At 46.4% G+C, this 20,468-nt stretch overlaps 1 protein-coding gene across 3 annotated transcripts; it reads right to left on the bottom strand.

The window, feature by feature from the left end:
- Positions 1-217: 217 nt before the first annotated feature.
- SSBP1 (single stranded DNA binding protein 1) lies at positions 218-16,256 on the bottom strand. 3 transcript variants are annotated; one of them, XM_028525796.2, is made up of 8 exons: positions 16,207-16,256; positions 15,453-15,517; positions 13,594-13,654; positions 12,658-12,798; positions 12,347-12,434; positions 10,150-10,238; positions 6,969-7,041; positions 218-2,209 (listed from the first exon to the last, which is right to left on the bottom strand). In XM_028525796.2, exons 2-7 carry the CDS (start codon positions 15,474-15,476, stop codon positions 6,998-7,000), a joined length of 447 nt encoding a protein of 148 aa, XP_028381597.1. In that variant the 5' UTR covers positions 15,477-15,517; positions 16,207-16,256; the 3' UTR covers positions 218-2,209; positions 6,969-6,997. The 3 variants fall into 3 exon arrangements, with proteins under 3 accessions (XP_028381597.1, XP_035866861.1, XP_035866860.1); XM_036010968.1 differs by having other exon boundaries at positions 1,767-2,209; positions 16,143-16,225; XM_036010967.1 differs by having other exon boundaries at positions 1,767-2,209; positions 15,848-16,213.
- Between the last annotated feature and the right edge of the window lie 4,212 nt (positions 16,257-20,468).

Below are 20,468 nucleotides of genomic sequence, written 5' to 3'. Positions count from 1 at the left end.
AGTACAATTGATCGCTCTTTTCTATGTCCCCTGGTCACATTTTTCTTTGAAAACTTCCATGCCCCCAAGTCATAAAACCATTGTCTGGTATCTTCTTCCAAAATTGTTAGAATTTTGCCTTCCACAAACAAGTCTTTAGATAACCAAGAATTCATTTCTGCACAAGGTGTAAGGTAGAGACCCAATTTCATCTTTTTGTATGGAAATTTTCCTAGCATCACTTATTTAATAATCCATACTTTGCCTAGTGATCATTAAGGCCACTTTTATCATGTAGCATTTTCATGTACTCAGGGTCTGCTTCTGGGTCTTCTATTCAACACCACTGTCCTGTTTATTGCTGCATCTATGACTACAGCCTTATTTTTTTTTTTTAAATAAGTCTTGCCAACTGGGAGCAAGTTTCCCATCTCATGCTTCCTCTTCAGGAGTAAATTGTCCTTGCTTATCAGTAAATCTTTATAATCAACTTGACCAGTTCCCCCAGAACACTGCTGGGCATTTTTATTCCTTCTGCTCCGCCTATAACATCAATCTGGGAAAGGCTGACATCTTTATGTTGTTGGCACTCCCGATACACATGGCATGGTGTACCAACACATTTAGTCTCCTAATGTACTTCAATAGAGTCTTAGAATGTTCTCCAGAGACCACACATTTGGAGACTCCTTTCCCTTTCTGATGTTCTTGTATATGGCATCTTTTTAAAGTTACGTTTTCTTTGCTGTTGTTTGCCACTGACCTTCGTTACACTGATCTTGTTTCCAGCAATGCTTAATTACTCATAGATTTTGTTCTCTGTGGAATCACAGCACTGGTAACTTTGCTTCTTCCTTTCCAATCTTAACAAGGCACCATGCCTTGTTCCTGAATTAAATGCTCTCTTCTTTCAAGGCTGTTGGAGGTACACCTTTGACACATACCTGTTTCCAGACCACAATGTCAAAATTAATACCTGTCAGTGTGAAACCTCCTTTTTTTCCAGTGTTTCCCACTTACTGCTCTAGTTTCAGCTCCTAGTTTAAAACTCATCACTTGGAGAGGTCCCTTTCCTCCCACAAGCTCAATGTCATGGACTAAACTATCTCCTCAAAATTCACACATGGCCCTGGCCGGTGTGGCTCAGTGGGTTGAGCGCTGGTTCAATTCCCAGTCAGGGCACGTGCCTGGGTTACGGGCCAGGCCCCCAGTTGTGAACATACAAGAGGCAACTGATCGATGTGTTGCACGTGCATAGATGTTTCTTTCTCCCTCCCTTCCGTTTTCTCTAAAAATTGAAATCCTTTTTAAAACTTCACGTGCTAAAGGCCCTTTCTCTGCCTGCGTGCACAAAGAGGTCATGTGAGCACGCAGCAAAACGGCAGTCGCCTCCAAGCTGGGAAACAAGCCTCACCACAGAGACTATGCTGGCACCTAATCTAGGACTGGAACCTACAGAATGGTGAGAAAATAAATGTCTGTCGTTTAAGCCAGCCAGTCTGTGGTATTTTGTTATGAAGGCCTGAGCTAGGACAGCAATGATGCAATAAAAACCATGTTGCACGTGGGACCCAGTCGTTTTGCGACAGAACGCGTCCTCACCCCTCACCCTGAACGACCTGGCCAGCACTCTGGCAGGGGAAGCACAAGGCAGCACTGCTGTCCGGGACCTGAGTGCTCCTGTCGTTAACTGTAGGGGGCGGTTCGTTACGGGTCCTCACCGGGAACTACAAGCAAAACTACACTGTTTACTTGATTTTAAAAATGTGCTTAAATTCACTTTTTTAAACACTACTGCTAAGCTTTTGTGTACATTTTCTATCCCAGTTCCCTCCCAAACTCAGAAGGAGACACAGGTGAAATGCCTGAAGGGCGGTGGGAGCAGAGGTGAGATCACACTTTTACTTGCAGTAGAAAAGTCGTCTAAGAGAAAGCGTAAGAATAAGGAGTTGACCACATACATGAAAATAAAGGCTAAATAAAACGTGTGAATTCGTAAGGACTGGGTTTAACTACAGAGAACAAAAGAGTGGCTGAAACAAGGGCGAGGTTTATTTGTGTCTCCCAGGGAAGTCCAGAGGTCGACTGTCCATCCGGCTGGCATGCTGGCCCCTCGGTCACCAGCCATCCCGGCTCCGGCCTTCCGTCCTGAAGGTCACCTCGGGGTTCACGGTGGCTGCCGGAGATCCAATCACCGTGTCCACACTTCAGACGAAAGCCAGATGAGGGTCTGGAGAAGCAAAAGGCATGAGCCTCCTGACAGAGTTAGCTCATTTAAGGAACTTCCTTGAAAGCTTCACATGACTTCTGCCTGTACCCCCTTAGCCACCCTCCACTGCAAAGGAGAGTAAAAGTGCAGTGTTTTAGCCGTGCACCCTGTCACCCCCCAGTAACGTATGGATTCTGTAAATGCAGAAGGGATCATGGATAAGGGTAGCATGTTAATCACGTTTCCTGTATTTCATGATGCACTGACATCTCGGGGCCTCACAGGCTGTGGGAGGAACTGTCCCCTCCCAAGTTTAGCTAATTCCTAGAAATAGTAAATGACTTGCCCGTGAGCGGGCCTTTGCCATGCAAACCAACCAATCCTAAGTCTACACCCCCATTAGCCTCCTGTAATCAGGCTTCTACAGGACGGGACACTGCTCCTCTGCACAGTCACCCCAGGGCCTGGCACCTGGGGACCACCCGCACAGCCCGGAGCCTGCTGCAAATAATGCAAACTGTCCGGTCCTATTCTTGCTCAGCTTGCCTATCCTGTCTCACCCATTTCCACCCCATGAAAATCCATAATAAAAGCTCTCACCCATACTTCCCCCTCACTCCTGCCTCCTGACCTACCCATGTGGTCCTACAAGGGGTGGTGTGGCCCCACCTCTCAGGAACAGTAAGAAAGAAACTTCTCTCTCGAAGGCAGCTGTCTCCACGTCTGTCACCTCACCAAGCCGGGTTAAAACAAATCCCGGGTAGGCTGTAAAACTGCAAGGCTTTCCCCCATTGTAGTTTTCCACAACAGAAAGCTGGAAGCTAGGCAACTTTTGAAAGTTACTTCACAAAATCTGTTTACAATGTGCTTGGCAGAAGAAAAGCAAAAAGCCACTCATCTCAACTTCTCTGCTGAGCTCCAGACTCACCAGTCATCACCCTGGCAAACGGAAGCTTAACCTGATCATCTACGTCCAAAGTAAACCCATCGCCGGCCCCCTTCTCAAATCTGCTCCCGCACCCACAGTCCTTAGTTTCAGAAACAAAGTGCCACTACCCACACATCTGCCCACGCCAGGAGCTTCAGAATTACCTTAAAACTGCCTTTTCTCTTAGCACCACTACGAGATTCTGGGCAGTGGGTACACGTTCTTACTATCCCTAACCCGGAGCCCAGCAGGAGCCCAACACACAATGACGGCATCAATGTGAATGCCAAATGCCTCTCCCCTCCCCCCACATCCCCAGTCTACTTACCTTTCTAGGCCTTCCAGCAGCTCCCTAACTGCCTCCAAGCTCTTCCCTTCGGCCCTCCACCTGTCCACATTGTTCTTTCTGAAGCCCACTTCTGGTGGGCTGTCTCCTCCTAAAACCTTCCGGGGCTCCCCACTGCCACGGCCCTCTGCAAGCTTCCCAGGCCCGTTCTGATCTATCCCCGCCCACTGTCCACCGCTTTATCTTTCACTGCTTTGACGTTTTTAAGTTTCTGACCACTGTTCATGCTGTTTCTTCTGCTAAAAACGAACCTAACTATTCCCCTCTGTGCCCGCACAGGGCTGCATTCTACCGTGTCACAGTGAGCTGCACAGGCTCCCGTTTATCGTCCCACCCACCCCCATCTTCCTAGATGAGAGCTCCTTCGATGCAGGACTGCTGTGCATTCACCCCCATACACCCAGGCCTGTTCGGTGCACGGCACACAGCAGGTGGCCAACTAACTTCTGCGCGTACGAAGACGCCAGGTTAGTTGTAAAAAGTCACGGAAGATTAAAAACAAACAAAAGAAAAACACGTCCCAAGAGGAATACATACTCAGTAACCCATGGGTATTAGAAACAACAAGGTCAAGTACAACACATTCAAGTTAATATGCTTATGCTCTCACATTCTAGTGTCCACGGGACTCGATGACACTGGCTCAGTGACTGAAAGAGTCACAGGCCTTGACTGAGATAACTGGGCGGGAACAAGAGCCAGCGTGTGCTGAGCCCCTGACCCAGTCACTGCGTGCTGAGTAAGCCACACCTGTCATTTCTCGTGCTCACCACAGCAGGCCTATAAAGTAGGCACCACTGCTGCCTTTGTTTTATCTACAGGAAAACAACCCAAATCCAAGGCAGGGAGACTTAAGACACTCACCAGAGGCCACTCGGCTGGTGGAGGAAGCAGGGGTTCAAACCCAGGCTTTCTGACTGGATGGCCTTCACCGGACTAGTACAACGGACCACCGCTTTTCCAACGACAGGCGTGGCAGAAGAACTGCACAATGTCACCGTGTACTACTTTATGGCCAAAAAGGCCCCGAGGTCAAAAGCACAGGAGAACGAAAGGATGAAGAGGAGAGGCAGAGAGAGAAACGCTGTCCCTGGGGCTGCCTGATTCCTGCGGCAAGAGGAGCCGCACCCCGTCCCGGTGGGACCGGTGCAGAGGCAGTGACAGCAGTGAGGGGACCCACTGGTGGGTGACGCCCGCCCACTCTCAGACTTAAGGGAGCCTGACAAATTCTAGAACCACCTTCCTGACGACGTCATCTCTCAGTAGGAAAGACAGTGAGGGGCAGACCCCCAGCCTCATTTTAACCAGCAGAGACACCGCTTGATTAAAAAGCAGAAGAGGATGCCGTGATAACCTGGTACAGAAATTATGACTTACTTTCCTGTAAGTTATCAGAATAAAATCAGAGGGAATAAGGAGGTGGGGGCATTCTCCCTCAGGTGTGCTCCTCCCCCCACCAATTATGTATCCAAGTCCCAGTGAGGTTCGGAAGCACCCTGCATGGGGTGCCGGCACAGGTGAGCAGCGGGGGGTCCGGACACCGGGGGCAATGGGAGTGGGAGGGTGGCCGGAGGCAGGCAGTGGGCAGGAAGCAAAATGCAAACTCACACACCTGACTGTGAACTCAAGGTTGCCTCTTCCAAGCTGCATGACTTTACTGCTACTTAACCTCTACTCAGCGTGCTTCCCCCTCACAGGGAGAATGGAGATAACCCTACCTTCTTCGCAGGGCCAAGAAGAAATGAGACGATGATAAAGAGCACTGAGCCCGTGCTCGGCATGCAGTACGCACACGAACAACGCCAGACATGGATATGGTCGCTGTAAGAGGTTCCTGTACAAGCAGTCACCTACGATCATCTCTCACTGCCAGTCTGCCTGCTGTTGCTCCACAGTCCACACGCACACAGTGCAAACCCCGGAGGAACACCAAGTGAGGTGGTCCTGCCCGTGGTGCATCGGTGAGCTCCAGCTGCACGACAACACCCACAATGCCCTGAGACGCCGCCGTGCTGGGCTGAGCTGGGCGGGGCTACGGGCAGTGGGAGTAAAGGCAACCCTGGCTTACAGCACTGCGTGACCTCTGGGGAACGGGGGACACTACCACGGGTGTCTCCTGAGCTGCAAAGGACAGGCTGTTTCCCGGCTGACAATGACAAAGGACCCCCAAACAGCCAGACATGACCTTGGTGTTCTGGATGTCGTCTGGATTGATCATCCAGTGATATGTAAGAAATGGGTCACTGGCTGAAAACTGTGCTGGCAGTGAGCAGCAGGTCCCATACGGGCTGGTCTTTACAGAGGGCCGCTCTGGTTTCCGTCCCCACATTACGAGGGGAATGAAAATACAAGGTGGAGCCGTGTCTGGGCATGAGATGCCAAGGTGCAGGTGGTGGGGGACACAGGAAGATGACCTGTTCGCCTCCAGGACATAGTACCGCAAGGCTGGCTTGGAAAGCTTTTTTCCCAAAAGTGGAAACAGCTTTGTTTATTTGTTCTTGTTATAAACATAACGCACTTTTAATGCTTTAAAAAAATTAGGATGTACAAAAGTGTACAGGAAATCACACAGGATCCTGGCACCCAGAGACCGTAACGGAATCTGGTACTAAAAGGTGTGTGCACACGCGCATCAACAGACCGCGGGGGAAACAGGGAAAACGGCCGTGCCTGCAGCGCTGACCTGCAGAGGCATCGTCCGCGGCTGGCCAGGGAAGCTCCCGGCGAGCTCTGGGCCAGAATAACAGGAGAGAGGACACTGGGGCTGAGCGTGACAGGGACCCGCAGAACCGCAGCCCGGGGGGGCACCACCTGCAGGGGATGGATTTCACCCCTCGTTAACGTTTAGGTCTTTACTGCTAGCAAACTTTACTCCGTAAACGCTACCACTGAAACTGCCCACAAACAAAAGATGTGAAGAAGGCAGGTTAGTCTGGAAGCTGTTCAGGTCAGACACCAACCTGCTCAGCAACCCCCTTCAACCTGGGCTGAAGCTGGATATCCCACAGGGGTCATGCCTGTCAAGACTCACCCAGCCTCCGTCCACGCCCAGCACGGGTTACAGGGCGAGTGCACGGAGAAGGTAAAGCCCTTGCCCTTGAGTCCACAGAGCAGGCAGGCAGTGAAGTCAGTGCCTACGACAGCGAGACGGACGCCTGGCACAGGGCGATGCCCGACAAACCCCGGGTGGCCGGAGCAGCGCTGGAACAGAGGCGCGCACGGACAAGAGGTCTTCCTCCCAAAGCACGCGCATCCCCTTGCCGTGCACAGATAAGCCCGACAGTCCCCTGCTTGTACCTTGTGCGCAAAAACCGTCCCTAGAGGAATAAGCAACTAGTGAACGTCATATAGACCGGAACTAACGAGGCCGATGGCACAAAAAGGGGAACAGGGAGCGACAGTGAGGGGAAAGGAGAAGTGTTACCACTCGTTTTATATAAAAGAATACTTTAATTCCTGTCCTTAGCACTATAAAGACTACGCATGATTGGGAAAAGGGACTGTACCGAGCGCCGGCCAAGCAAGAACGATCGCTCTACGGCTTCTCCTTCGTCTGGTCGCTCAGGAAGATGATGTTGTCTGCAAGGAAGCCAGAGCAGAGGCGTTACCTTCAGTGCTCGCTGCCACCCCCTCCATCCTTTCCCTCCAGGACACACACACTTCAGTGCCATTCACTGAAAAGACGGTCTACAGGCCCTCGAAACAGTCAACCACCCCTGCGGTGTTCGCGAGAGGCATAGACAACAGGCACCACGGAGCTCAGAGCTGGGCTGCGGCTGTCCGTCCGTCAGCCAACTCCGGCCTCGTGAGAGGAGGTGGGGCATTTCCCACCCTCCCGGAAGGGGGCTGAGGTCCTCTCAGAAACAACTGTCTACCAAGCGAGGCACACATTTAGAAGCTTTCAATGCGCAGACGGCTGCCCCCAGGGCAGGCAGCACACCCTCCCGCGGAAGAGGACCCAGGCCCCGCATTCCGATGCCTCCGATGCCAGGACGTGGAGGAGGGGCAGGGCTCCACCCAAGGCCTTGGGAGCAAGGACAGACTTATTTACATCTTCGAGGGAGTTTGAATGCTCACATACAAGCATTTTATTTTTAAATTTCAAAACATCAAGTTTTACATATTCATTCTTCGGAAAATTTTTACTAATCAGTATTACAGAGAGCATTTTCATCTAAGGGCTCTCAGAATGCTGTCCCAGATGGAGTCAGTTCCAGACGGAGTTCGTTCAGGACAAGCAAAGGAAAAGAAGTAAGTAGTACTTCCTGCATAGCTCCAAAAAACCCAGATTCTTTTAACTAAGAAAGTATTCAAAAATGGCTATTACATAATGACTACTTGTTCATAACTACATGCATCTAAAAACAGAATAGTCTGAGGCAGAATGGTTATTTCAGAAGGGAGTATCAGAGCTGTGACACTGGGAAGGCAAGAGCGCCACCCGCTGGGGGGGTTTCTAAGTCACAGACATGACCCTTCGGAGGAAAAAATATGGCCATGAAAGAGATCAACGAAATAAACGCTACTCCTTTCAATTCAAATGTCCCTAAAGACCTATCCATTTTTACTATGAGCTATAAACCTACGTTAATTACTCAACCACCCATGCTAGTGAACACTAGTAACAAGAAAAACACAAATTCGCAGATAATCTGAAATGCATCTATTTGGCTAGGTTCATAACAATTCACATAATCTGAAATCAGCCCACACACTTGGTATACAGTGAAACAGTAAAGTGTTTAATGCTCGTAAATAAATAAATATATCAAAAGATACAGAAATGTCAATCATTAACAAATGTCTTATTTTAGCACTTTACCCAAGAATGGGGGGATGGGGGAGGACCGTTTAACTCATTGTAAGATGAACTGTCAATTAAATTTTAGTTTTTCTTTTTTTTGGATAATTTCTTAAAAGATTTTATTTACTTTTTTAGAGAAAGGGGAAGGGAGGGAGAAAGAGAGGAAGAGAAACATCAGTGTATAGTTGGCTCTCACACACACGCCCCCTCCCCTACTGGGGACCTGGCCCACAACACAGGCATATGCCCTAACTGGGAATCGAACCAGTGACCTTTTGGTTCACAGGCTGGCACTCAGTCAACTGAGCCACACCAGCCAGGGCAGTTTTTCTATTTATATATCAAAGTTGTTTTGGTCAACTATGTACTAAAACTAACTGTAATAACCCAATGAAGAAGAAATGTAACATAGCACCTTACTTTCAGAGAATTAGAAAAAAAATTTAATTTCTATTTATGTAATTTGTTACCAATATAACAGGACAAATAATAAAAGATTCTTAACTATACAATTTATTATGACACACTTGGGAGAAGAACACAGAATGGACAGACACATTCAGGGAGAAGGCAATGCAGTCACGTGCCACTTGATGGCGGGGATGGGTTCTGAGAAATGGTTTGCTGGGCGGTCCCGGCATTGTGCTGACACCACCGAGGGCAGATGCCACCGAGGGCACTGACGCAGACCCAGGTGGCCCAGCCGACCGCACACCAGGCTGTGTAGTGCAGCCTGGTGCTCCTGGGCTGCAAGCCTGCACAGCCTGTTACTGTACCAAGTGCACATCATTACATCAGGCACAAGAAAAAAACGATACAACCCAGAGCTGCTGGGTGTAACACTTTCTGTTCTACAGGAAAGTTTCTTCATGAGTAGAAAGAGTACACCCTAAAATGATAACAGCGTGGTAAATATATAAACCAGTAACAGTCATTTAACACTATCAAGTATTACGTACTGTACATAACTGTGTGTGCTACGCTTTTACACAACCGGCAGTGCAGGCTTGTTGACACCAGCACACCTCACACAGGTGAGAAATGTGTTGTGCTGTGACGTTACAATGGCTACCACGTCACCAGGCAACAGGAAATTTTCAGCCCCATTACAATATTATGGCCCCACTGCCCACATGTGGTCCTTCGTTGACCCAAAGGTCGTTACATGGTACCTGACTGTAAAATGTCCAAATGCTGAAGAGCTTGTTCATAGATTTTTTTAAAAATGACAATAGGTTATCAAATTACTACGGTATTGAGATCCATTAACACATTTAAGAGTATGAGTTTTATACTGAAAAAATGTTAATGTCAACTTAAAGATGTCCAAAGGGGTATAGAAAAAACCTGTAGAATTCGGAAACAAGTTTGAAAACTGCTCTAGGGGATAGCTTCTTAACATTCTTTAACTCTGTGCGCCTATCTTTTCCAGGTTACTTTGTACATTGTTTAATGAGAAAAACAGGAACTCAACACAAAAGCATCGTGAGTACCGAAAAGGCTCCCTGACTAAATCTGCACCAACGTCCAGCGCCCCTCACCCCAGGGTAACTCGGCCTCGCCACAGGCTTCTCCCTTTCAGGCCGTGCCCTCCGGAGACCCTGCGTTTCAGCGTGGCTGGCTCCGCAGTCAGAACGGGCACAGACAGTCCAATCCATACTCAGCACTGCCTGTGAATAACGCCGTCTGAGCACGGAGGCAATCTCGTAAAGGAACAGGTAAACGTGCGCAGGCCCACCAACCACACGCAGAGCCCCTCTGCGAGCCGCAGCGCGATCCCGCCAGCATCAGTACCCCCAGCCCAGCTGCAGCCACTTACGACACAGCCGAGCTACTCACGAAGGGGGAAGAGAGAACAGCTGTCACCACAAGCTTCTTCTTACCAGCTATGATTGTTGTTGCTTGCCGCCTCACATTATTTTTATCCATGTATTCACCGTAGTCTACTTTCCCTTCCACATAAATTCGAGACCTGAAATAAAACGTACAGCTTTTAGTCTGGAGACGGATATGCCTTACAAGAGAGAGTCCGATCAGAAGCAGTAATGAGGATACACTGAGGGTGAAATATACAATCACAGATTAAGCTCATTTTTGCTACCACTTTCCAAAGTTCAGGGTTATGAGTACTGAAACGGAGTGTACAGACTTGGCTCATCTAGTTAAAAAGGACAACGATTTCATCCTTGAACGGACGGTGGTCCCAAGAAAGTTTCAATACCCAAAGAGGACACACAGATGGCCGGCAGACATGAAAAGATGCTCGATGTCACCAATCATCAGAGAGATGCATACCAACCACAATGAGCTGTCACCTCACACCTGTCAGAAGGGCTGTGATCAATAAATCATCCAAGTGCCCGTGAGGATGTGAAGGGAGGGGAACCCCTGTGCCCTGCTGGTGAGAATGCAGGCTGGTGCAGCCACTGTGCAAAGCAGTGTGGAAATGCCTCAAAAATTAAAAATGGATCTGCCTTTCGACCCAGCAATCCCACTTCTGGAAATACATCTGAAGGAACCCAAAACACTAACTGAAAGAACATAAGCACCTATGTTAACTGCAGCGTTATTTACAATCACCAAGATATGGAAGCGGCCCTAGTGTCCATGAGCAGACAAGCAGATAAAACAATTATGGGACATTCGCACAACAGAATACTACTCGACCATAAAGACAAGAAAACTTTACCCAGTGCGACAGCGTAGGTGGACCTGAAGAACACTGCACTAAGTGCAATAAGCCAGTCAGAGAAAGACAAACACCATTTGATTTCACTCGTGTGTGGAATCTAATGGACAAACCGAACTAACAAGGAAAACGGGGACAGACTCACAGATGGAGAGCAGGATGACAGCTAAGGGAGGGGCAGGGAAATTAGGGAGTGAAAGGACTGAGCGAAAAGGAACAAGGACTCACGGACAGCAGTGTGGTGACTGCTGGGGAAAGGGGGGAATAAGTGGACTAAACGGTAATGGAAAATAAATACAATGAAGATAAACAGTTTTAAAAAATGTTTTCAAAATCTTAAGCTAAAATAAAAAAAAAAAAAGAAAGAAAGAAAGAAAAGCAACCTCAAGACCATGAGAGTGGAAGGTGACCTGGCTGCAGCCTTCAAACATCTCGGGTTGGTCTCCAATGTGTCGTTCCCCTTGACCCTTGACTTTGGACCCCCAACAGATTTGACTTCCACTTAGTTTCCAATTCCTAAAGTTATTCTCAAGAGGCTTAAGTTATTAAAATTCAAAATAGAGGTTTACAGCTGCGTGTTTCACTCAGAGTCACTGAGACTGTTTCTGCACTAGTTAGGAGGCTGACCTGGAAGTCAATCAGAACGCGCCAGCGGGTGAAACTGCAGGTACATTTTCCTTGACGCTTCCTACCGGTGTGCATGTGCGCGCACGTGTTCACACACGTGTATAAAGGACAAGGGAGGTACACGTGCAGAAAAGGTATGCAGTCACTGAAAAGCGGAAACTGCAGTCGCCGCTGAAGCTACTTTTCGTGACACACAGTAACTGCGGCTACAACTGCTGTCAAACACGCCCTTCTGTCCTGCGGGTTTGGAGAAAGCACTTGTTACACATAACCAACCCAAGCACTCCAGGGAGACCTAAGAAGCCTACACAAAAATATCAACTACAAAATAACTGATGTGAACATGACCGTAACACCTCACTGTGTCAGGCTCCACACACCCTGGAATCTGTGCCAAGGCCGTCACATAGCAGACAGACGCACGGCACCACCGGGACCCCAGCTGTGGCAGTGCAGGACCCCTATAAACCCGTGCTGCACGTGCTCCAGGGCGCCCGGTACTCCCGCCTCCCCCTGGTCTCAGCTGCTTCTGTGTTTGCACACACCCCACTTTCCCTAAGCTTTCAGTTCTCAGAAGCCTAAACCAGGTTCCATACACCTTTTCACACAAAGCAGCACCTGCATGAGTATTAACCACTGAATTAATGTCTCTTGAGTTCATATAATTAGTAGTACTCAGGAACAAAGGAGTTACACATTCTGTGAGGAATACTCATCAGATCTTAAACCACTGCAGTTGCAAGGTTCTCCCTGCCTCAACTTACCCCTTTTTCACATACTGATACGCCACATCTCTGAGGCCGGGCCGGAAGACTGAAATTCTGTGCCACGTCGTCTTTTGACTGACATCACCTAAATCACGAGAACGGGAAACAGGGTCACAAAGGCCGGCAGACAAAAGGAACGCCAAAGGACACATGCCCAGCAAAACCACCACCCCTGTGTCCATGAGAACAGCGCAAAGCCAGAGAAGAAAGGTCCTTTCTGAAAGCAGCTACTCTCTAGTGAGAGAACTGAAGGGAAATAATGCCTCCTCATTGCTGGTAAAATTACGGACCCAGTCTTTCACACTCACCCATCTGGTATGTTTCGTTTTCTCCTGACTTCCACATCTCATTTGTGGCTAGAGAGAATATCGTGACCGGGTTTTTCCCTTCCGCCTGTCTCATGACGGGGTCCTGCCCCACTCGCCCAAGTAACTGCACACGGTTCAGAGCTGAAATGCAACATGTAGGTAAAATGAGACCGAAAGAAATGTCCACAAGAGGAAAATCAGTTGAAGGGGCAAATAATGAGACCGGGAGAAGAGGGTGGACAAGAAAGGAGGAAATATTCTTAGAGTAGCCCCACAAAACAATGTTAAGCTCTTTATCTGAAATTCTTCTTTAAAATACCTTTAAAAAAACTAGTGTCGCAGGTTCGATTCCCAGTTAGGGCACATGCCTGGGTTGCAGGCCATGGCCCCCAGCAACTGCACATTGATGTTTCTCTCTCTCTCTCTCTCTCTCCCTTCCTTCCCTCTCTAAAAATAAATAAATAAAATCTAAAAAAATAAATAAAAATTTAAAAATAGCACAATATTAAAAAAAAACTGTCTCATTAAAAAAAAACTAATCTGAAATCTGAAAATCTTTACAAATACAAGAAAATGTTTCTATGAAACAGGTTTCACAAACTTTCAGTCCCCTGGCCAAACAGCACATAACCTTCGAAAACTCAGACAACCAAATATGACTCAAGGAAATTCTACGGCAGGAAGGCGAACAGGGGGAGCAAAAATTGACTGGTAACAAAGAAGGGCCCAGTTTATGCTCGGCCCTGCAGCCTGATGGGGCAAGCCAAGATCCGAGAGGTCAATGAGCCAGAGGCCAACGGGAGCCAGAGGCACGATGACTAACAGATCGTAACCCAACCAGGGCACCCCTGCAACACGTCTGAGAAAGTATCCCAGCACACTGCCGGAAACAGCGTACTTCAAAAGCTCCATACTTGGAACTTAGCCACTACTTACATCTTTCAAGGACCAAGCTGCTTACTGTTTCAGACTCGTGTCTTACAAATTGATGAAACACCTAAAGTGGAACAAGTGAATAAAATGGGTATAATTTTTTTGGAATTTTGGGGGATAGGCAAACACAAATAGGAGACCTCCTCACATTCAGGCACCATCCAGTCAGCTGCTCCCACTGCATCCACGGAAGACAAGACATACACATCTCATGCTGTCCAATTGCATGGTGCCAGAAGGACCCAGCACCACTTAAGGGCAGCCCACCACAGAAGCCCAAAGGTACTGGGTTAGCCAAAAAGTCTTTTCCATAAAATAGAAGACATTCTTCATTTTCATAAAATAGAAGACATTCTTCATTTTCACCAGTCACTTTATTGATTTGGATATTTTGAATATGTTGGCTATTTCCCATGAGGTATAACACTGATTGCTCTAAATTAATGTCTCCATTTGATCACCATCAACTTCGACTGGCCCACCTGACTGTGAAGCATTGTCCAAAGCTCACAGGATGCTTTTGACACATTCGATCAGTCATAGCACCTTCTCCATACACTACACAAATCTTTTTTGCATTTCAGTTGCTTTTTATTTCTCTATAAATAATAAAGGATAATATGCTGGAAATGTTGCATATTTTATCTTCAATATGAAAATGGCTGCACAAGAATTTGTCAACTTTGATAAGTTTTTTAAATGCACGCTGATATGACAGCTGTCACAATACAATCCAACACCATTGTTTCAAATTAAGTCAAAGACAATTAAGTGCTACTAGAGGCACCTTACAGAAAAAACAAACGAACTTTTTGGCCACCCCAGTACAAAGGAGGCACCAGAGAGCACGCCCAAGAAAGCGAACTCAGAGTTGGCTCCTGTTTCTTGTGTGGTGACACTCCTGATTATGGTGCTTCTGGGCTGCACGCAAAAGGTAAAATGCAATATAGGCTGGAAAAACTCACGTTTTCAATGAGCCAAAGGAAAAAGGCTAAGATAGACAAATTTGGCTCTTTGAAAAATTTCAAAGATGTGACTGTCGAAATGCGTGTGCCAGAAAAAGGCAGTCACTGCCACGGAAGAGCAGCACTCACTGATGATGACAGCCACCGAGACTCACACCGACTGAGGGCCTTTGCTCTCACCAGTTAATCCTGAGAATGAATCAATAAACTATGCAAAATCATCCCCATTTTAGAGATGAAAGAAAATGAAGTTCTGAGACATTAAGTCACTTGCCCAAACCCTATAAGAAGTAAGTGGCAAGTCATGCCTAGAACCCAGCACCTTCTACCATCAAGGCTGCTGCTTTCCCGACACTCGCTGGTGCCCCCTTTTTAAAGGCATTCTGTGCCAGGGCTACTGCTAAGACATGAGTACACATCACCGGGCACAACGATGGGTTCACAGAGCTAAACCGCGACATCAAAGGAACCCCATGTGCCAAGTGGCAGCACTGTTTATGTATACAGCAGATGTCCACCAATCAAATGAACACCCATTTCCGGGGTACTGTTGGCTATCGAAGCCTACCGCTATGTTTTTGGGCCAAAGGTGGATAAGAAGATAAAGATGCGAGTCAGAACATACTAAAGAATCAAGCTGCTAACTAGTCATCTGTATCATGATTCTTCTAGAAATACACTAATTTGAGTACGCCAATGAGTCAGATGGGCTCTTAAATATTATGGAATAATACATTTCATTTCGGGTGCACAAAAATCGGGACCCTCCATGTCAAATCAGGACACATCAAGTGGGTGGGCTCAAAGGTCTTCTGCCTCTGCAGCCAAATTTCTCAAGAATCGAACCACAGAGGCTGATAATAACCCACCTCGGCACTAACATGGAAAAGCGATTACCTGTAATACAGGCCTTCGAAACATTGCTTCTATTTTTTTCCTACAATCCAATCTTTAGTCTTTTTCTGAAAGGAAAAAAAAAAGAGAAATAAATTAATATTACCTCTCATAGCAGGAGCACGGATTCACTAATCCTGAATTCCTACGTGCATTCCTCACTCTTATACCACCCACCTTATGACCAACCGTAACAACTCGACAGCCCTGCACAGCTGATGAGGGCTCATTCGTCCCCAACAAAAACCTGACACCTGTATCCTTTTGATCCCTTGTTCTCCAACTGATACAAAAAAGATTCTTATAGTGAGTTATTCCCATTTCCATTCCACTGTCTTCTCAAATTTTACTAAAAGGCAAGCTCCCAGAGGGCAAGGATTTCTGTCGGACTTAATCACTGTCAAATCCAATTCACCTGAAACAGTTCCTGACACACAGGAAGGGCTCCATAAACACTACAATGTCAGCAAGGGACTTAAATCTGAAGCTTGCTGCTGCAAAACTTATTGCCTCCATCCCCGTTAGCAAAGACTAAGGAGATTCCTGGGCTCCCCGGCCTCGCCGCCAGGATGGCAGGCACCCTTTCTCAAAGTGGCTCTCCCACAAACGACATAGACGGGCTGCGATGTGAGAGGAAACCGCGAAGTCCTCCCCACGCGTGACAAGAGAAGGGGCAGACACCGACGGCACCACCTCCGACCCACGCAGGGCCGCACGAACACCCAGCACAGAGCTCATGCCGTCCTCCTAGCCTCACCGGATGCACGAGCCAGACAGCGCCCAGGCAGGAGGTCGCTCACCGGCGCAGGTGTGACGCAAGCCTCGCGAGAAGAGGGAGAAACCGGAAAGTCCGTGGCGTGCGTAGCAGAAACGCGGCCGCGCCGTCGCCGCGGGAAACCCGCCCCCTTAACGCGTTAGTTCCGGGAGCTTTTTCACCGGCGGGAGCGGAGAAGTCAACGCCGCCAAGCGGTGAGTGGGGCTGATTTCAAGTTTAAAATGAAACGAAATTCCCGACCGGGCCCAGGAGGGGTCGAGGTAGGCGACACAGCGGATAGCGCCGCCTCTGGAGAACTGGAAAGATTCAGACGTCCTAAAGCAGTAAAGAAACTAGGAAAAGGAGAGTGGGCCTAGAGCTGAGAATGCAAAGTAAGGAGTCGCAAAAAAATTGGCAATCAATACAAATATTTTAATGCGATGTTTAAAACGAAAATTGATGCAAAAAAATTCGTGCTGAACAAAAAATTAGTATTTTAATTAAATACAAGATTCAAGCCGTACTGGATTCTGGGGCACTTGGAAAAAATATGCTCCCCCCCCCCCCCCCCCCGTATTTCTACGTATTTTTTTTTAAATTCCAAAACATTAAATTTTAACTTGAAGAAATATTGAATACTTGAAAAGTAGGTGTATTAAAACTCACTATTGTTTAAAGTTTAAATATTTATACCAAAAACACTTCATTATAATTTTACTTTCCTGGCTTTAATGCACAAACACTGATTGATAATATTTTCAATATCTACTTATTTCCAACTGCAAGAATTGTCATGTCTGACAACTTTTCTTGACCAAGTGGCTATCTTGAATAATTTTAATTAACTTCAGCTTACAGATCTTGTATTTATTTAAAAGCCTGGTATTGTTTATCATGGATATTTTTATTAATTTTAATATTTTTAAGATATTGCACGAAAGTATCACTAACCTGGATGGCTGAATCTTTGGTGCCCCTTAAATTTTGCCTCCTTCACCCTAACCTTGGCCCTGGTAGTGAAGAGGAGTCTGGAGCCCCACCGATTGCAGAATAAAGGCCAGAGGGGGTCGTCCCCTTATCCTGGTCCTTGCACTGTCTGGTTTCTAGAAAAGGAAGGTACCCTCCAGATCATTCTAACACATGCAAGTTTCCTCAGGACCCAACTTAAAACCCTTCGATGTCCACCTTTGCCCTTGAAAAGAAAAACTATGAACTGCTTAACATGGTTTCCTTGTTACAACTTGACCCACTTAAAAGTCTGACTTAATAGTTGGTATTATTGACATAGAACGTCCCAAACCTGTAGAAAAGTTTTACAAGTTTATTGAGCTAAACTGATGACATATGCTGGGGAACAAGATGTGACATACTCCGTAGAATGGCAGTTTTGCAGTTTATTTTATGCATTAGAATCAAAGAAGATGTAAGGAAGGTGCATGAAATTCATTAATGGTACATTAAGAAAGTGGAAGAAAGTGGGGACGGGGGAGCAGGAAATCTCTAGGCTTGGATACAAGACAAATGGAGAAACTGCTTTTACATCGAAGGGCACAGAATAATAATAATTGACACAGCACATAGAGATGGTTGTGGGGAACAAGATAACTATGAGGACTTCTGTGGTCTCACTGTGGTGCTGACGATTGTGTCTTCTATTGTGTCTTCGAGGCACAAGAAAACGAAATACTCTGGCATTTCAAATGTATTTTATGCTAGCTTTGTAAGAGCAATGGACAGAGGTCACTTAAAGATTGACCTTTGCCAAAGGCCTGGGATGCCCAGTTAAGAATTTGTAATCAGACCATCCTGTGGGGTTACTTTGGGTCACTGAGCTTGTCAGGCCTGCCTTGTGCGCCCCCCCCCACCCCCTTCACAAGGCTTGCCGGTTTTATTGCACAGTCCTCTGTTCTTTCACGGTATATTTCTAGACACTTAGCTCCATTGTATGCCTCCCTTCCCAATGTTGAGTTCCTGAAACACTATTGTTAACCAGTAAAGATTTGAGGCTGTAAAACAAATTAAAAGTTTATTTGGAGTATTGAAGGATTCAAATCCAAACAAGGAAGATTCGGGAAGCAATCCAACTGCACTCTGGAGAGAAGAACAAAAGAAGGCGGGGTTTATAAAGGCAAACCCCACAAAATGTCATTCTTTCATGCAAATGAAGGATTGCTGCTAGCTTATCAAGGATTGGTTGATTCCAGTATGCAAATGAGGGGACAAAAGTACAAAGAAGGAAGGTCCATAGAAGTCTAGGTAGCCCCTGTTGTCCCAGGATGTTTATCGCTGGGCTTTGAGCTGAGTTTAGCAACAAGGTTTAGCAACTTAATAACAGCTCTGAGAACTGGGGCACAAGGTGTGCCTCACGTCCTTAATAGCCTCCTGACTATTTTAAGGGACCCCCTCAGCAACGTTTATTCCATTTTATTATACCATCTTCAGGCCTTGTACGGGTATGAATCGTTCCACATTCCACCCACTAAATCACTACTGTCAGTGCCCTTCCGTGATTTCCTATTTAAAAATCCTCCTTCCCCTTGAGACGTTAAGTCAAATAAAAAACTAAATTTGTCTTTTCCTTTAAAGACAATGTTCCCCCTTCCAAGCTCCTCATTTGTGTTAATGGTACCAGGATTCTCCCAGACTTGAACTTTGAAACTCTTTCTTTAAAACTTCTCCCTGATCCCCTACCTCTATCCATCCATATTCAGGCATTTGGCCCTAAAAGTTCTTTCTTTGTTATACCACTAATCTCTCCCTCTTTCTGTGTGTTCACAAGTACTTTGTAGTGAGAAGCATGGAAAAGGTTGGTCTAAAAAAAAAAAAAAACAACAGAAAGCACCATGCACATTGAAAATAGACCCAGTATCTTCCACATCTGTCAGTGTCTATGCAGCTACCTTCTCTTTTGGTGACTTCCTGCCCCATGGGGACCAGCAAAAGAGAGAGGGAGAGAAACCAATAATCTGCCACCCGGTACATTCAGGGGTCATGGTAGGAATGTGGTAGAGAAGGCATCATAGTCCCTAATAGGAGTAGTTGTCATTGGCTAAGAAGACAAGTATGACCAAAAATTCTCATCTATACATTGCATACTCTTAATCTGCCTGTTTATAAACCACAAATTGGGGTTGACCTTGTACTCTACTGCAAAGGACAAGGCCGGCTTGGGAGAGGCAAGAGATAAATTAACTCAAAACCTTGAATAAAGATTGGTTTTTAAAAATGTCAATGGGCAATATGGAGCACTATACCCCCACTAAATTGCACGGAAAAAATTGCTACTGTGAGACAGAAAAAAAACCGTATGATGGTTTATTCAATTGAAAAATAACATAAACATTAAGGGAAAAGAAGAAAATAAGGCATAAAAAAACCTTACAAACCATTTATAGGCTACCTTTATTAATGTGACACAGTTATCAAATGCCTTAATGACCAACATTATTTTATACCATAGAATGGCCATTATAAGCTTCTGGGCCTGTGGGACGGCCTCAAAGCCAAGGCCTGTTAGTACAAGCCTACTAAATTGTCACCCATCTACCTGTGAAATGGTTTCCAACATAAGTTTCTCATTCTTTGGTAGTTACATATTACAAAGACGAGTGCTTTACCCAGATTTGGCTTTGGATAAGATAAAAACCTTTATTTACAAATATTCTATTCCTTTAAAAATATGTACAGAGAAAAGGGTTGGGGATAAAATATGATAAAAAGCACAGGAAACAAAGCCAAACTTTGATAAAAATCAAGGAGAAATTGGTGACCTGCAGAAAATCAAAACCAGTCATAGCACTTACAAGAGTGTCAGGGCGAACAGACCAAGGAGGAACAATCACATCGAACTTCTCTCATCCCCACGACCCACTGCTTCTGCCCCATCAGTTAACGGCCAGCTCAGAAACTTCGAGTTACGTGTAGTCTTATTTCTAATTGCTTCAATAAACGATGAAGTCATGTATACTTAATAAATACGGCATCTGAGAAAGAGATCATCTCCGTTCAGAGAACACAGTATGAAAACTCAAGTGGCGGAAAATTCTTTCACAAATACCATCAGATAGCCTGGGAGACATTTGGTGAAATCGAGGTGCACTTTCTTGTACGCTGATGCCTCAACTCAAAACAAGGTTGTGTTTCTTTCTACGTGCAGGGAGAGCCGCCGGGATCCTTCCTGGGTCATTCCCTAGAGCAGCCTCTTAGTCCACAGGCTGCAGCGAGGGCTGGTTCCTCCTCTCCCATCAGGTCAGAAGCCCACGCTT

Source organism: Phyllostomus discolor, chromosome 10 (assembly GCF_004126475.2).
Source record: "Phyllostomus discolor isolate MPI-MPIP mPhyDis1 chromosome 10, mPhyDis1.pri.v3, whole genome shotgun sequence".
Taxonomy (NCBI): domain Eukaryota; kingdom Metazoa; phylum Chordata; class Mammalia; order Chiroptera; family Phyllostomidae; genus Phyllostomus; species Phyllostomus discolor.
The sequence above is the reverse complement of the archived record's forward strand: the minus strand, read 5'-3'. Positions and strand labels throughout refer to the sequence as shown.

Bases quoted from the DNA above. Each gene is read 5' to 3' on its own strand.
- SSBP1 (XM_028525796.2), bottom strand. From the start codon at position 15,476: ATGTTTCGAAGGCCTGTATTACAG. The intron at 10,239-12,346 runs GTAAGTTGAGGC...GTTTTATTTCAG, and splicing joins TATCAGTATGTGAAAAAGGG to GTCTCGAATTTATGTGGAAG. The intron at 7,042-10,149 runs GTAAGAAGAAGC...GCTTCCTTGCAG, and splicing joins AGCAACAACAATCATAGCTG to ACAACATCATCTTCCTGAGC.